The sequence below is a fragment of the Phoenix dactylifera genome, unplaced genomic scaffold (genome assembly GCF_009389715.1).
Source record: "Phoenix dactylifera cultivar Barhee BC4 unplaced genomic scaffold, palm_55x_up_171113_PBpolish2nd_filt_p 000167F, whole genome shotgun sequence".
NCBI lineage: Eukaryota > Viridiplantae > Streptophyta > Magnoliopsida > Arecales > Arecaceae > Phoenix > Phoenix dactylifera.
This window is the reverse complement of record NW_024067708.1, coordinates 520,389-535,000: the sequence shown is the minus strand read 5'-3', so window position 1 is coordinate 535,000 and position 14,612 is coordinate 520,389. Positions and strand designations below refer to the sequence as shown.

The window sequence follows — 14,612 nt, the reverse complement described above, 5'->3', positions numbered from 1 at the left end:
CATAGATTTCAATTCCATTTCATCAAATCAAACATAAAGAAAAACTTAAATATGTGTTGACAGTGATTAGACTTTTTAAAACCAATCATTCACTTTTCATTTTGATTCTTATGCTTGCGGTAATTAATTTATTTTCATTTAATAACTCTATTAAATATTTCTTTCTAATAAGTGGTAAGAGGAGAACAAAATCTAAAAAAATGATAGCATAAAGAAACATATGGTAATATTATGTGCTGAATTGAATCTGAAATAACTCAAATCCAAACTTAAAACCGACTATTAATCGAGTTTGGATTAAGTTTGCAGCTTATTCATTTTGATGGATCTCAACCTAAGTGCAAACTTATATTTGTCTTTTTGAGTTCGGATGCAAATGCAGCATGGATCCAACTCGAACCCGACCTGTTCACAGCTGTATGAGAAACCATATAGACTTCTTATAAAGTGCCATCTAAAGTATGATTATAATCTGTTGGTCCATAATTACAACAATCACTTCTTGCATGCACTTATTATTGTTAATGCTACTGATGTTTCATTGTAAATATTTTTGTGGATATTGTTTCTGCTATGAACCAGTGAGATGCTTGCCTTTTATCATGTGATCATGCATGGCCGTGGCTCAAGTATGTTGACTTTTTCTCTGATGGTAACTTTAAAAACGTTTTTGTGATTTCTGAAGATAAGCAAGAAACAAGATCCTCTATTTGATAATTGTTGTGTCACACATCATATATAAGGGTTATCCTTGAAATGTGATTATGCCATTTATGATTTTTTTTTTTCAAATGTTGTCATCTGGCATGCCTAACTCACATTAGTGTTCTCGAAATATTATGATATTTACAGGTCATCAAACTTCTCAAAACTAACAAAAAAAGAACTACAGCTTCACAGAAATATGTTACATACAAACTCTTCTATAGTGAGTAGAGACTTTATTGGATCTAGAACTATGGAACTTTATTAGATTTAGACCCAATCCCTAGACTCAACAGCCCGCTGTCCTGTTCTTTCATCTGCTGTTATCTCCTGCAACAAAAGAAATCTAGATGATCTTTTATTAGTGAATAAGAAAGAAGGTACACCAAAGAACAGGGAGGTGAGAAAGAAGATATGCTGGAGGAAAGAGAATAGAGATGAGTTACTTGGTCAAACTGATCTGATTGGACACTCTTCTCATCTATTGCTAATTTAGGTTGACAACTAAACCAGGGTATATGATGATTAAGAGATCCCTGTAGTACAGCTAATAACAGAAGTGATTAAAGATATACTATATTAGCATATTTAACATGATCAGAAATTGCCATTTGAAATTTCACTTGCCCGGGCTATATCATGTATGAGGGAATCCTTTGAGGTTTTTGCAAAGTGTTTTAAGTTTTACTCTCACGTGCTCTTAACCCGGTAACCAAGCCAGCAGCCAGCTCGATGTAATCCAGCTACATGATTTTTCACTTTTTCCTTTTTTAAAACAAATATATCGAAGGTTCTAATGTACAAATTTGTTCCAGAAGAAATGCTGACGTTGCAACAGTCTAAAATTCAATTCTTTCTTTGATATAATACTATGGTTATTATGTGCTTCTAGATATCTTATTCTTTTACTGGTTACTAGTTTTGCTATCATATATCCAAAGAAAACCCACAGAACATTTTTAGTGTAAAAATTTTCTGTACTACTTGCTTGAAAAGAAGTTTATGTGCATGAATTGGGCTAAGCTGATTACTTGGAAATTGCAAGAGTGAAAATGCCAAAGATGCCCCATTTTGACTAGCATTAAATTAGTTGGCACAGCATATCATTGAAAAAATTCCTATTTTCCTGGGAGCTGTTATTGGAAGTATTTGAAGCATGAAATCCTTAAAATACATTGAACTGCTACATCTCACAGTTATACAACTAGTTTGTATATTTTACAGCTACTATGACTATTATATGCTTCCTTACAAACTGGTATGCTATGTGAACTAGCTTTAGCTTGCCAACTAGGAGAACATTTGGCATCATTGATTCTAGTTATCACATAAGTATGTAGGGACAGTGATAATAAGAGGAACCTACCTGGGAGTTAGTTGTGTATGTCATAATCAGCTTCATCATGTTTTGTGCTTTTTCTTCATTGATATTTTCTTTTTTGGGTTCTGGCTGTCTAGTTTAATTATTTCTTATAAATGATATGTACACAATACATTGACATGCGACATCAATCAAGTAAACATTAATCTGTTCATGGCATGGTTAGTATCAGATAAAGTTAGTTGGACACCATTTGTTCCTTACAAATTGATGGTACTTCTATGTATTAAAAAATTATTGTTTTTGACCATCTATTTTTTTTTTCCAATAATGGAAGTCCAAATTCTAAAATCTGTTTTTGCTACTGACATTCAGGTTCGCCAAGAAATTTCTCCTATAGTGTTGGCAGTCATTTCATGCTTGGTCCCAATTCTTCAAAATGCAGAAGTGAGTCGATTTTTTTCATTGGGATTTACTAAAACTTGTTACCTTAATTTACCATTTGTCTTTTCTGGTGACAGGGTCTCAACAAGTCACTTATAGAAAACAGTGCAATCACTCTGGGAAGGATTGGCTGGGTTTCTCCAGAGCTTGTAGCACCACATATGGAACATTTCATGCAGTCTTGGTGTACTGCTTTATGCATGTAAGATGCTTGTTCTTTTTATACTTGGCTAATTGGCTTCCAAATATTCTTTATTTTAACAACCTTGTGTCAAAATGCTTTTAAATGTTCACAAGACTTGCAAAATTCAAGATTAATCCTATGAAAATACAACTTGGAATTCCCCATATATACAATATTGATTCCTATACAAAGATGATTTTGGCTGAAACTGAAGGTTTTGATTCAACGGAATTTTGGCCAAAACTGCAAACCATGATTATAACTTGATGTAATTGCTAATGTTGTAAAATTTTTAGTAGTAATAGGAGGAACATGAAAAGTTAATTCAGAGATGTGAGTATAATTAAAAGCTACGAAAGGTAAGTCATGCTCAGTAAAAGGTTCCACCCTCTTGAACCTTTCTTTGGCTAGATGGTCCACCACTTTGTTAGCACTTTGTCATGCATCAGAGTGCAACACTTTTTGCCATCTATAATGGACACACTATTTTCATATGCTTATTAGGTTTCCCTGTTCCTCTGGTCATGTAAAATCGTGACATGAAAAGTTTTCTGACCTGACCTAAGAAAACTAATCCGAGTTGCATACCCTACTAATGATAGGATGGAAGTTTTCTCCACAATGAGGTTTTGCTTTAGACAGAAGTCTATAGTATCTAGGACTATTCTTCAGTGAGAGAGATTTGCTTCATTTTAAGGCCCTTAGTTCATTCTTCCAGAAAAGCAAGATACATTGTCCACTAGAGTCCCTAGTTCCTCCTTCAAACCTGCTTGAGACCCAAATTGCCCGGAGAACGTCCATGAGTAATAAGCTGGTCCCAACCTTCCAGAGGGGTTAATGATAGGATGGAAGTTTTCTCCACAATGAGGTTTTGCTTTAGACAGAAGTCTATAGTATCTAGGACTATTCTTCAGTGAGAGAGATTTGCTTCATTTTAAGGCCCTTAGTTCATTCTTCCAGAAAAGCAAGATACATTGTCCGCTAGAGTCCCTAGTTCCTCCTTCAAACCTGCTTGAGACCCAAATTGCCCGGAGAACGTCCATGAGTAATGAGCTGGACCCAACCTTCCAGAGGTGTTGATAAATGAACTCAGGTCTATCCAGCAGTGCCATCTAACGATCACAACATATGTTCTTTATTTTTTAAATGTAACTCAAATCCTAAGGATTCCTAATCCATCGAGCAAATTGAGAATGAAAAAAGAAAATCCTTTGTGCGCTTTTCATCATTAGACAATTGAAAAAAGAGGAGAAATGACAAGTGGTGATTGCAATTTTTAATTCAAAATTTTATCAACTATTTTAGGAGTATCCATGCAAGGTTTGGATGGTTTGACTTCAAACTTGCAAAGATCTTTTGTTTTTTTAATGGTGATGAAAGTAGCTATTTGAACAGCTCTCTCACAAGCCATCCTTGCTTTCCTTTCAGCTTTATTGAAAGATACTAATGGATATCCTCGATCACAGGATTCGAGATGATTTTGAAAAAGAGGATGCATTTCGTGGTCTTTGTGCAATGGTACAACTTTTTTTTTTTCATATTTTAATGCAGCAATTCTAGTACTTATGTATGTTCATGTTTTGCAACCTCTGCAGGTGAGAGCAAATCCTTCGGGTGCTGTAAGCTCACTGGCCTACATATGCAAAGCTATTGCTAGTTGGCATGTGAGAACCTTGTACCTCTTTCTGGAGATTTCTGACATTCAAAGCTTGAGATATCTTTTAGCTGATTTTTATTTTTACCTGTCAGGAAATAAGGAGTGAAGATCTACACAATGAAGTCTGCCAAGTTTTGAATGGGTATAAACAGGTACAGTAAATTATCTTAGCATCTATTTTACTCTTTTTTGGAAATTAAATCATCCCTGAAATAATAAGACCTGCTGCTGCAGATGCTTGCGAATGGAGGATGGGACCATTGCATGGCGACGTTAGAACCTCCTGTGTTGCAGATATTGTCAAGATATCGAGTATGACAGTTTCTCAGGACAAGCTCTCTCTACCCTGGATGTTTGGTGTCATATTTCCGTCTTGCATTTGAGATGGATGGAATAGCGGCTGTGATGTGTGGATTATGGAGCTTCAAGAATGAGATTTGTACCAAACTGTGATTTACCCCTACAGTGTTCTGGAAATAGTCATTGCTGGATTACTCTAAGGACGCAGGGCAAGTTGAAGTTGTGTTTTATATGGGTCCCGTTGGCAGGGGGCTGATCAAGCACTTCCACAGACAGTTTGATCCCTTATGTTGTAATGCTCACAAAATTATAAACTCGTTTTGTTTCAGTGGGCTTGTTTTTGTCCGGAATTCCTCTGATCACGTAACAGTTATTCTTTGAGATATGAGAAGTTTTTGGAATGTATTTTTAGTCAATTGAGGTGTATGTGTATGGTCTCAGTTGTAGCCATTTGACATTATTATATTCAAGTTTTGATGCAAGTTAAAAGAGTGTGTGTCTGCCTTGCTGTAATTATATCTTCTTGTTTGGAATCATTGGACCAAGTTTAACAGCAGATGCGATCCATAGCATTACTTCCAGATGTTAAAATTGTTATGTTCATATTATTTACTCAAGGGGTCCAGGGTATTTAAGCAGTGGAGCTTCACATTATATTAATCCTTTTGGATATGTGAAATGTCTTATGACCCCAGTAAAGAGACCAAGAAGCTTGCGGATGGGTTAAGCGGCATCTTTCCTGGCTGGATTCTCTCTTTTTCCGGTCAGTGGGATGTCTTATTTTGGGCTTTAAAGCATTGTCTTTTAATATTATGATACTAAATCCAGGATTGCCAGCTCATTTCTTGGATGGTCTACGGAGCCATGTGTTTTTCCAAGAACTAGCAGACGTGCAATGTATAATTTTTTTGTTTCTTGCGTGTCATGGCAGCAAGCTTACCGCAGTCCTAGAAGCCTGTCTTTTGGCAATGCAGATTTTTTTTTAATATTATGATTCCGTATTTCGCGTGAAAGAAGGATTCATTATCTTTCACACGAATCACCATTGGATTACCCACCACAGATTTCAAAGTACTCCGAGCTATCATTCAGCCATCTGCATATATCTCAAAGCAACTAATTGGATGATCCAAAAGTGAATCCTTCTTGTGAAAGACAACCCCGGCCCCTGCAGAGAATATGACAACAGATCTTTGTTTTTCTGTCCTTTCTGAGATTCAAACAATAGGACCTAAAATGAGTGCTAGCTGGCTTCAGTATGAACAATGGTGCTTTTGACATGTATGTTGCCTTCAACCTTAAGAGGCATTGCTAAACTAAATTATCTCCATTTCTTCATGATAATGAGTACCAATCTCTAAATTTGTGGTTTTGAATCTACAAGCTGCAAGTCACAGAGCCTTTAGAATTCTTCCACTGCACTGATCCAGATATATTAGATCAATCCACACCCAGAGATTTGAAGGACTGGAGCATGCCTGGAGGATCAGATTATCCACTCACCTTGCATCGGCACAGCTGATCATCCTGCTGGAAAAAGTTTAAATTGATGACTTCATGAAAGGTCTAATGTAGCAGCAAATGATGGACAATGAAGAAAACTAAACCAGTCTTCATGCTGTACAACAAAGAAAATAAGAATGTTTTCTCATATAGATGATCCATTCGAGCAGGTATAATGCTCTTACCCGAACAGCGAGAAAAAGGCTTTAAAGTAAACCCAAAAAAAGAGGGAAAAAAGAAAAGAAAAACTAAACATGAAAGCCTAAGTCAGGAACCGTGAGTTCTTATACACTGAAATATCTGCATTAATGGAATTTTGAGAATGTTTACCGAGACATCACTACAATTACCAACTTCATGCATCAATATGGGAAGCATGGTGAATGCATATATACCATTGTCCGTCAACTCTCTCAAATACGTTTGTTGCAACCTGCTTCCCCCAACTGCTGCCTTTGGTCTTGACCACCTCCATACAAGTAACATATCCAACATCCCCTCTCACATGAACCTCAACATTCTTCAGATCAATTTGAAGAGGGAACTCATAATCAGCACCACACACAATTTCCCAGCTTCCCATGACCAGATCATAGCCTGATATCCTGCCTGCACCTGGGTGTATGACATACACATTTTCTCCTTTTGCCCAGATAGACTGCATGACTGCCAGATCTCCATTCCGAAAGGCATGGTAGAATCGAGCATTTGCTGCAAGAACAGAAGCCTTGCTGTCCTCATGGAGCACACGAAGATCATCTCTGAGTTTAGCTGCACGAGCATAGTCTTCTTCCTTGATGGCAATCTCTAAATCACGCTGCAAGGTTTGTTCATCCATCATCATGCCTTCAGTGCTTGGATTTCCCTCAGCCTCTCCACTTTTTACCTTAGCAACATTCCATGAGTACATACTGGGGTAGGATTGCTGCACTGAAAGATTAAAATTCAGTGTCATTCAGGAGTAATCAGCACCTTGCAGAGTATAATATTTCCACCCTCATTTTACTCAACAGATTTCGGTCCTCCCATTTTATACAATCAAAAAAGAAATATTATGATGCAAACTTAGCATATGCAGAAATTTTAAGGATAGCCTGTAGGATTTTTATGAGGTGAAAGGTAATGAAAATAGAGTGTAGCAGCAAAACAAACTAGTATAACAGAACTTGGCACAAATGACTGGTAACTAAACTAATGAAGCAAACATCATCCTAGATAGTAAAACAAGCTCAAAGCTAATTTGTGTTTTGTTACACTAGACAGTTCATCAGATGCTACAGAGGATTGGGACTGGAGGGAAGATCGAGGTGGATCAAGCCAAATATCATCCTATGAGTGCTATTTAGTTATACATTAGTGGAGTTCTGTCTCAACCTGGCACCAAGTAGTTTCCTGCAGCTTTTACATAACTAATTTTGTAGAAGGAGGTACTTATGTAATAATCAAATAGACTTTAACATTGCAAGAATTCCTTTGGCACCCACAGTCTTGGTACAAATGAAGCTTAAATTCCTCGTCCAGGTAATGACTGTGCTACTGTATAAAGCAACCACCCCTTAAAAGTCCATGACTAATGGAGCATGCATCTCTTATTTATTCATATTAACATGATTTAACATCTTGATTCCACCTTTCATGCTTTATTGCTAATTCCTTCATCACAAAGAGAACAAAATGGTACAGATAAATGGGAAAATATAATGATCTTAACAAGTTGGCAGAAACAGAGAAACTGGGAACGTTGCGGGCTTAAAAAGACTCCAATCCATATCGACTTTCTAGTGACATTAGTTAAGTAGAACATAAGATGAAAATTTGATTTCCAGATAATCAAGCATACTCATCTTCCCTCATAATCTCATTAATCCATCTACTTAACTGTCCCATAGGCCAACAATACATGTTAAATGATGTTGATCCCAGATAAAAGAAGTTTCCAGCTAAAAGGACAAACTTCAATGCAGAAAGCCATGCTTTCTTTTTTTCTATTTTTTTCTTTTTGTTGTGTCCATGAATTTGTGCGTGCATGTGTGTGTGTGTGAGAGAGAGAGAGAGGTGCCCACACCCTCCTTACTTTTTGTCCCCTGTTGAACTTAATTGTTTTATGATTTTATCACATCCATTCATTCACTTAATCTTTAGGTAGGGTTCCCCTTGCCTGTTGCATGTGCATCATGCGTTCTTTTGACCTGATATCCTTAGTGAACCAATCTAATTTTAAATATTTACAAGCCCTATCTCATGGATGACACATGAAAAATTAGATTCGATATAACAAATATACTTTGTTGGAACCCTTTCTCATCACAATTATCCACACAATATTGATTCTACATACAACTACCTATATCTTCACCAAAAAAGACCAAACCATCACAGCTTATCAGTCAATTCTCAACCATTTGAGCTTTGTATTTATGATACTTAAAGGCCTCCTATAATGTACTTATCTCTAATTCCATATGGTTCTCTAGCACATCCTCAACATGTCAAAGGATAAATGATGCATATAGGTAGGATATAATAGTTCTGATCACATCTAATTCCCAATAACATTCTTTCAGATACAATTATTCTTATTTGAAATGAAGGTGAGCAATGCTTTGACAACAAACAATTGAGGCATGCATTTTTTGTCCAAGAAGTCTACTTAACCTTTGACTTGGCATGTGGAAGCCCCTGATTTGTTGTTATAGGAAATGTCAAAGCTAGCTTTTACAACTCAGTGCGGAGAGAGCAGAATACATCGACAATGAGAAAGTTTAAACTCCTCTTTCAAGGGGGGACCTCTTAACTCTATTCTCAAAACAGATTTGCCTTTTCCATTGCAAAAGGTACCTGTTTGTTGTCTTGTTAAGGATTCAATCGTGTCATTCGGTAGGAGATTCTGGGATCTGGGATAGGCAATGCTTGCTTCGTAACGTGATTATTGAGACTCTTGAAAACAGATATTAGCTTAGAAATGGATCAAGATGAAGTGAAATCTAGCAATGAATAAATAACATGGTAGCCTCAACCTATGGAAACTCAAATCAAGTCATCAAGCTATAGAACTTGACAATATAGTCCTAACACGTCAAACTCCATTGCATGAAATGTGTGAATTTCAATTGTAGTCATTCTCGGTAGTTAGAAAGCATAAATTAACAAGTTGTCATCACTTTCATATCATCCCAAGCAATGACAGCGACGTAATGAAGTTAGTCCACCATGTCCATGCTATCCCCTTCCACTTTGCTTCAACAAATAGAAGTTAACATTCAAGACCATGAATCAAGTCTAGGAAAATCACTAGATCATATCCACCATAAAAGTTAGCCATGCCATATTATTATTAATACATCATATCATCATGCAACTTCTCAAAGACCTCATATTGGACATGTTCATGAAGAACATGGACCTTGAAACTTAACTCCTCATTTGGTAATATGAAAAGAACAAGGAGAGTAGAAAGAAGATCAAGAAAAAAAGGAAGAACAAAGTAGGATACTTTAGATATATAACAAAATGCTAAGACCACTTATGGGTCGCTTGCAGGGGATAGGTGGACCTAAAAAGGAATCAGAAGGATTTAGGTTAGGAAAAATCAGCTTCCTGTCTTGCAAAAACAAGGGCAGAAATGGTTATTTTGATGATTATAAGATTTATAAGACCAAAAAAAAATTGTGTAAGATTTTTGGATGAGGAATACGTCCAAAGAATAAGTTACAAATGAAACTTGTCAACCAGTGGTGACCAGAGTAATTACATAACATCATAATAGAAAATCAGATCAGGGATTGCACATATATATAGAGAACAGGAGTAAAGTGATATTTAGAAAAGTGAAACAAGGATAATATTAACTAAGTGAAACATCATAGAAGAGAGATTAAGAAGAGAGAGAAATAAGAAAGGCCAAAGTTGCCCACTAGAAGTAGGGCTATCAAATAAACAAGCTATTCATGAAAAACTTATGTTTGGCTTGAAATTCAGCTTGATTTTGGGTTGCTTCATTAATAAATGATCCAAAATGAACAGGAGTTTTGAACTTGAAATACAAAAGACCTAAATACAAGCTATGGGCGGTAACTCATGTTTGGCTTGATATAACTTGATATATTTATAAATAGATAACTTGATAAATACACACTGCATAATTTTAAATAAATTGATATAAATTAGTAAAATATATGTTACATAATTTTTGTTATTTATAAAGAGAGTTATTTCTGTAGTTTTTTAAATAAATACCCTCTTACACAAAGAAGGATGCATGTCTGAGCCATTAGATTTCAATCCAATGGCTTGAATCAATGTCTTTAGTAGGTTTTCCTAAATAACCCCTCTTTCCAGCTGGATAACATAGGTACCAAAAGAATGGAAACCCTTTTCCTCTCTCCTCCTAAATAGAAATGTTTCCCTTATTTATTCTTCTAGAACATCTCAAGGCAAAGTAGGGGTGCAACTTGGGCTGGGCTCAACCTAACTTGTCCAACTCAGTTGCTAGGTAGGGTTGGGTTAAGTTTTTATAAATTTGTATTGGCCTTAGGCTCAGAAATCCTAATCCAATCTCAAGTTGTGTTGGGTCAGAGTTGAGCTTAAACAATTAAACAAAACCAAAACCCAAAACACACCTGACAAACTAAAGATAGATAACTAAATCATATTTATTTCAAATAAAATTAATTATATATTTTATATAACTATGCCCTTTGTCTTATTAAAATGTAAAATTGAGAAACTATACCATCAAAATAAATAGATGGTTGAGGTCTTGAGCCAGCAATTAAATCCAACAAAAAAGCATCCCAAACTTTTCCACCACCTTATCATTCTTGCTCGACCCGATTTAATTCAATTAACATGGACTAGCCCAACCCAACACGACTCTAACCTAACCCGAACCAAATTTAACTTAAGATAGTGTTGCGTTGGGCTTTGTAAGAGAAACCCAACCGAGGCCCCTCAAGTTGATTTTGTTTACAAAAATAGATGTAGAGTTGGGGTTGGATTAGCCCTCGACCAACCTTACTGGCTCAGGTTGCAACCTATTGTAAAGATGGAAACAAAGTAAGGGGCATTCTTCTACATCTTCTTCCTCAACTGTGCATCACCAATAATGGTGTTGAGATGAAGGATGCATCTACAACGACGATCATAATGAACATTGATAGTCAAGATTAAGTCATATATTTTGAAATTCTGATCAAGAATTTGATTATATCCTCTGCCCAACTCTTGAGCCATGCCATAGGCATTATTTCCATCCACTTCCTAGCCACATCTCTTATCATCATCAAGCCTTCCCCCGTTCCCTCACCTACTAGCAAGCCCAACTATTCCAAGACCTTGCTAGATCGATAATAGACAAGTTGAGCTTAAGTTGGGCTAGCTTAGGTCGTGATGAGCTCAAGAAAGTCTTGAAAGATTCTCAATTAAGCTTGAACTAAGGTAATTTGATCATCTTTATCATGTTTACAACCCAAACAAAAATCTTTCGTTTAAATAGCTGTAATTGGTGCTTCTATAGACTCTTGTCTACGTTTTCTACAAGGGAGCTAGAAATGTTGAAAACCAAATAACCTATCCCAGCAAGGGGACCAAAATATTTCCTAAATGCAAAGTCTGAAATCCCATATGATCTTTATATAGAAAGACAACCAAACTGGCAACATATCAAATTGTAATGACAATAATTTTCCAAGCCAACATACCATTGATGTAGGACTATTGTGCGTGAATCCCCCTAAAAACATGACTCTAGAACATAGTCTAAATATTACTTGAATAAAAGTTTTGAAAATACAATAAACTAAAATAAATTAATTTATTTGCCATCGATTGATTTTTGCTTAGTAATTAAAAGTTGAAAAACATAAAACAGCTGCAACTTATACTTCAAGGCTTATTGTAAAAATAATTCTAAAAGTCAAAAAGTAAATAAATCACATAGAATTGACCTCTTCCACTTGGTTTAATGTGCAAAAAACACAACTGAGTTAAATTTTGTGATCTAAGGAATCATATGATGCACAGCATGGATATAGATTATGATCCTTAGTGATCCCTATCCTACGATTCCTAGGATATAAGGTTCTGACAACAATGTTGCTCATGCTTTTACATCCCTTTTGGTTTTGTTGTCAGTTGTAACAGGAAGATATGAAGTTCAGAAACTAGTTTGTAAGTTCACATTTGGATTATCCGGTTATTATGTCAACCATGTAACTGAAATTCAATTAGTAGAGGAGTTGACTGTCATTGATTTGAGATCTCATATCTGATTATTGAATGATCAGAGTAAATTCTATATAATCCAGTGCTTGATGCTTGGTTTCTTGGTATTGTAAAATTTTATAAAGGCTCTCAACCTTTTGTGCTATGTCCTTGTATTAGACAAACGTTCCATCTGTGACATCAAACTGTATCACCTGTGCCATATATCATATGTGAGCTAGAAAGGTCTAGATATAAGCCAAGCAGAAAACTTTCTTTGTGCCTAACGCATGTAATGTTTGTTGCACGTATTGCACTGCAAAAGACTGTAGATAATCATCTAGTGGTGCTGCTATTGATTCATAAGTTATGATTATCCTATTGCACTTGTGATTTTACATCCACATGCTAGTTCAGGTATCTCATTGACAATGTTATCTTATCCTGTATGCTCCAAGCAAAAATTATCATACTTGTGTCATTGGTATCATATTTAATAGAAATCATATCAACCTGTATATCAAATCTACAGAACATACTATTCTACATGGAGAAACAGAGCATCCAAACAAGCCAAGCCTCACAAGATTGCCACCAAATACACTTCTATGGTGAAACCTAACACGACACTGCTATCCTGTTACCATAAGCTCGCATCCTATGAACGAAAAGAAGCCCCGTTTCATTAGCATATGTTTTCCTCGCATTATAGTGCCACACAGTTCTCCAAAAGTATAACACACACGCAAAAAGGGGGGAAAAAAAAGAGAAAAGCCTACATTTTTCATACAATATATGGATTTATTATGCTTCGAAGCCCTAGATTCGAATCGGAATACCCTAAACACTGTATGAAATCACCCCGATAAAACGGGGAAGGAGAAGACCTACCTTTTCGAAGAGAGGAGGAGAGCTGAGGACCACGGACCGGCGACACACGAAAGGCGGCGGATCTGGGAAAGCCGCGAGGAGAAGGTCCCAAGAATGAAGGAGGGGCGCAGGGCGGGCGGAGCCCTTGAGGGAGAGAAGAGACCACCATGGCCACCAATAGTGGGAGGTAGGTAGACGCGCGTCCAGCGGCTCGAAGTTTTCATTATTATTCTAATTATCCGCGTGGAAACACCATGGGGTTCCGTGCTTTGCCGTCGGCTACGTAGGTCGGAATGGTCCCGTCAACGTCGTATTGTTGGGTTGTAGAAGATTGGTAGCTCGACATGCGCCCATGGGCCTTTTTTTAATTTTTTTGGCAAACCATGGGCGCCTTTATATGAGTTAGCAGTTTGTTTTTATTTCCTTAGCCTCTTTTTCACTTTAATTTTAGCTTATAAATAAATTAAATAAAAACGTGTATAGTTCACAAAAAATAGAAAAAAATATAAAAAATTAAAAAAATATCTCACATTTAGTTGAAGTTTTTTTTAAAAAAATAGCAAAATAACATTTTTATAAAAATAACATTCTCACGTCTTATGTTGAATATTTTGACGATATTATTTTATAATGTGAATAAGTTTTCAATAAGTATAATAAATCATAATTTTTGATTACAAGCTAAAGTTGTCATAGTGGTTGAGTAGTAGATAACAAACTAAGAGATCATGGGTTCGTTCTTCCCTAAACAGATTTGGTTGGATAATATGCAAAAATATTTTATTTCTAATATTTGATTTTGAGCAACGAAATAATATCATCACTAATAGATGATCCTTAGATCCGACCTTTTGTGACAAAACAGGTGTTTAGGCTATGCCATTTGCTCACTTTTGGTGATGACTTCACTTGTAACAAATTATGTGTGTTAACAGCAATATTCATTTCGTCACAAAATGTTGAATATTTTGTGAAGAATTACTATTTTCGTTGTAGATGACTTTTAGCGATGGGGCATTAGCTACAAACTTAGTGATAAAAGTTTTTTCGTCCCCAAATACTTTAAGCAATAAATTTTAATTTTTAGCAATAAATATTTTTTGTGGCTAAATATATAATTTCTTGTAGTAAAGCATGTATGAAATGCTCACTCATTTTACTGATATTATTAATGAATTGAAAAGTCTTGATAAATCTTATATCTAGTGAATTGGTAAGATAAGTTCTTAGCTCTTTGTCAAGGATGTTGGAAGCAAAGGCCACAATAATTCAAGAGGTGAAAGACCTCAACAAGTTATCTTTGGAGGAGCTATTAGGATCCTTGAAGACTAATGAGCTAATGGTGAAGCAAAATAATGAAGAGGTGTTAAAGAGGAAGAAGACAATAATGCTGAAGTCCACTGCGCACGAGGATGAAAAATCTGAGA

At 36.0% G+C, this 14,612-nt stretch overlaps 2 protein-coding genes across 4 annotated transcripts in view; one reads left to right on the top strand and one right to left on the bottom strand.

Annotated features, from left to right (window-relative positions):
• The window catches only part of LOC103711297 (transportin-1-like), a 60,794-nt gene extending 55,689 nt beyond the window's left edge, over positions 1–5,105 (top strand). Inside the window, exons 24-29 of one of the 3 annotated variants that reach the window (XM_039117058.1) lie at positions 2,402–2,473; positions 2,548–2,672; positions 4,121–4,172; positions 4,250–4,318; positions 4,404–4,463; positions 4,546–5,105. In XM_039117058.1, the coding sequence (XP_038972986.1) occupies positions 2,402–2,473; positions 2,548–2,672; positions 4,121–4,172; positions 4,250–4,318; positions 4,404–4,463; positions 4,546–4,629 (462 nt within the window). In that variant the 3' untranslated portion in view covers positions 4,630–5,105. Of the gene's footprint in view, positions 1–582; positions 653–2,401; positions 2,474–2,547; positions 2,673–4,082; positions 4,173–4,249; positions 4,319–4,403; positions 4,464–4,545 lie in introns of those variants that run through there. The other 2 variants (XR_005507409.1, XM_039117059.1) reach the window with 2 other exon arrangements.
• A 1,093-nt stretch (positions 5,106–6,198) lies between these two features.
• LOC103713925 lies at positions 6,199–13,467 on the bottom strand. The gene is made up of 2 exons (XM_039117060.1): positions 13,207–13,467; positions 6,199–7,044 (listed from the first exon to the last, which is right to left on the bottom strand). The coding sequence occupies exons 1-2, from the start codon at positions 13,352–13,354 to the stop codon at positions 6,470–6,472; spliced, it is 723 nt and encodes a 240-aa protein (XP_038972988.1). The 5' UTR covers positions 13,355–13,467; the 3' UTR covers positions 6,199–6,469.
• Between the last annotated feature and the right edge of the window lie 1,145 nt (positions 13,468–14,612).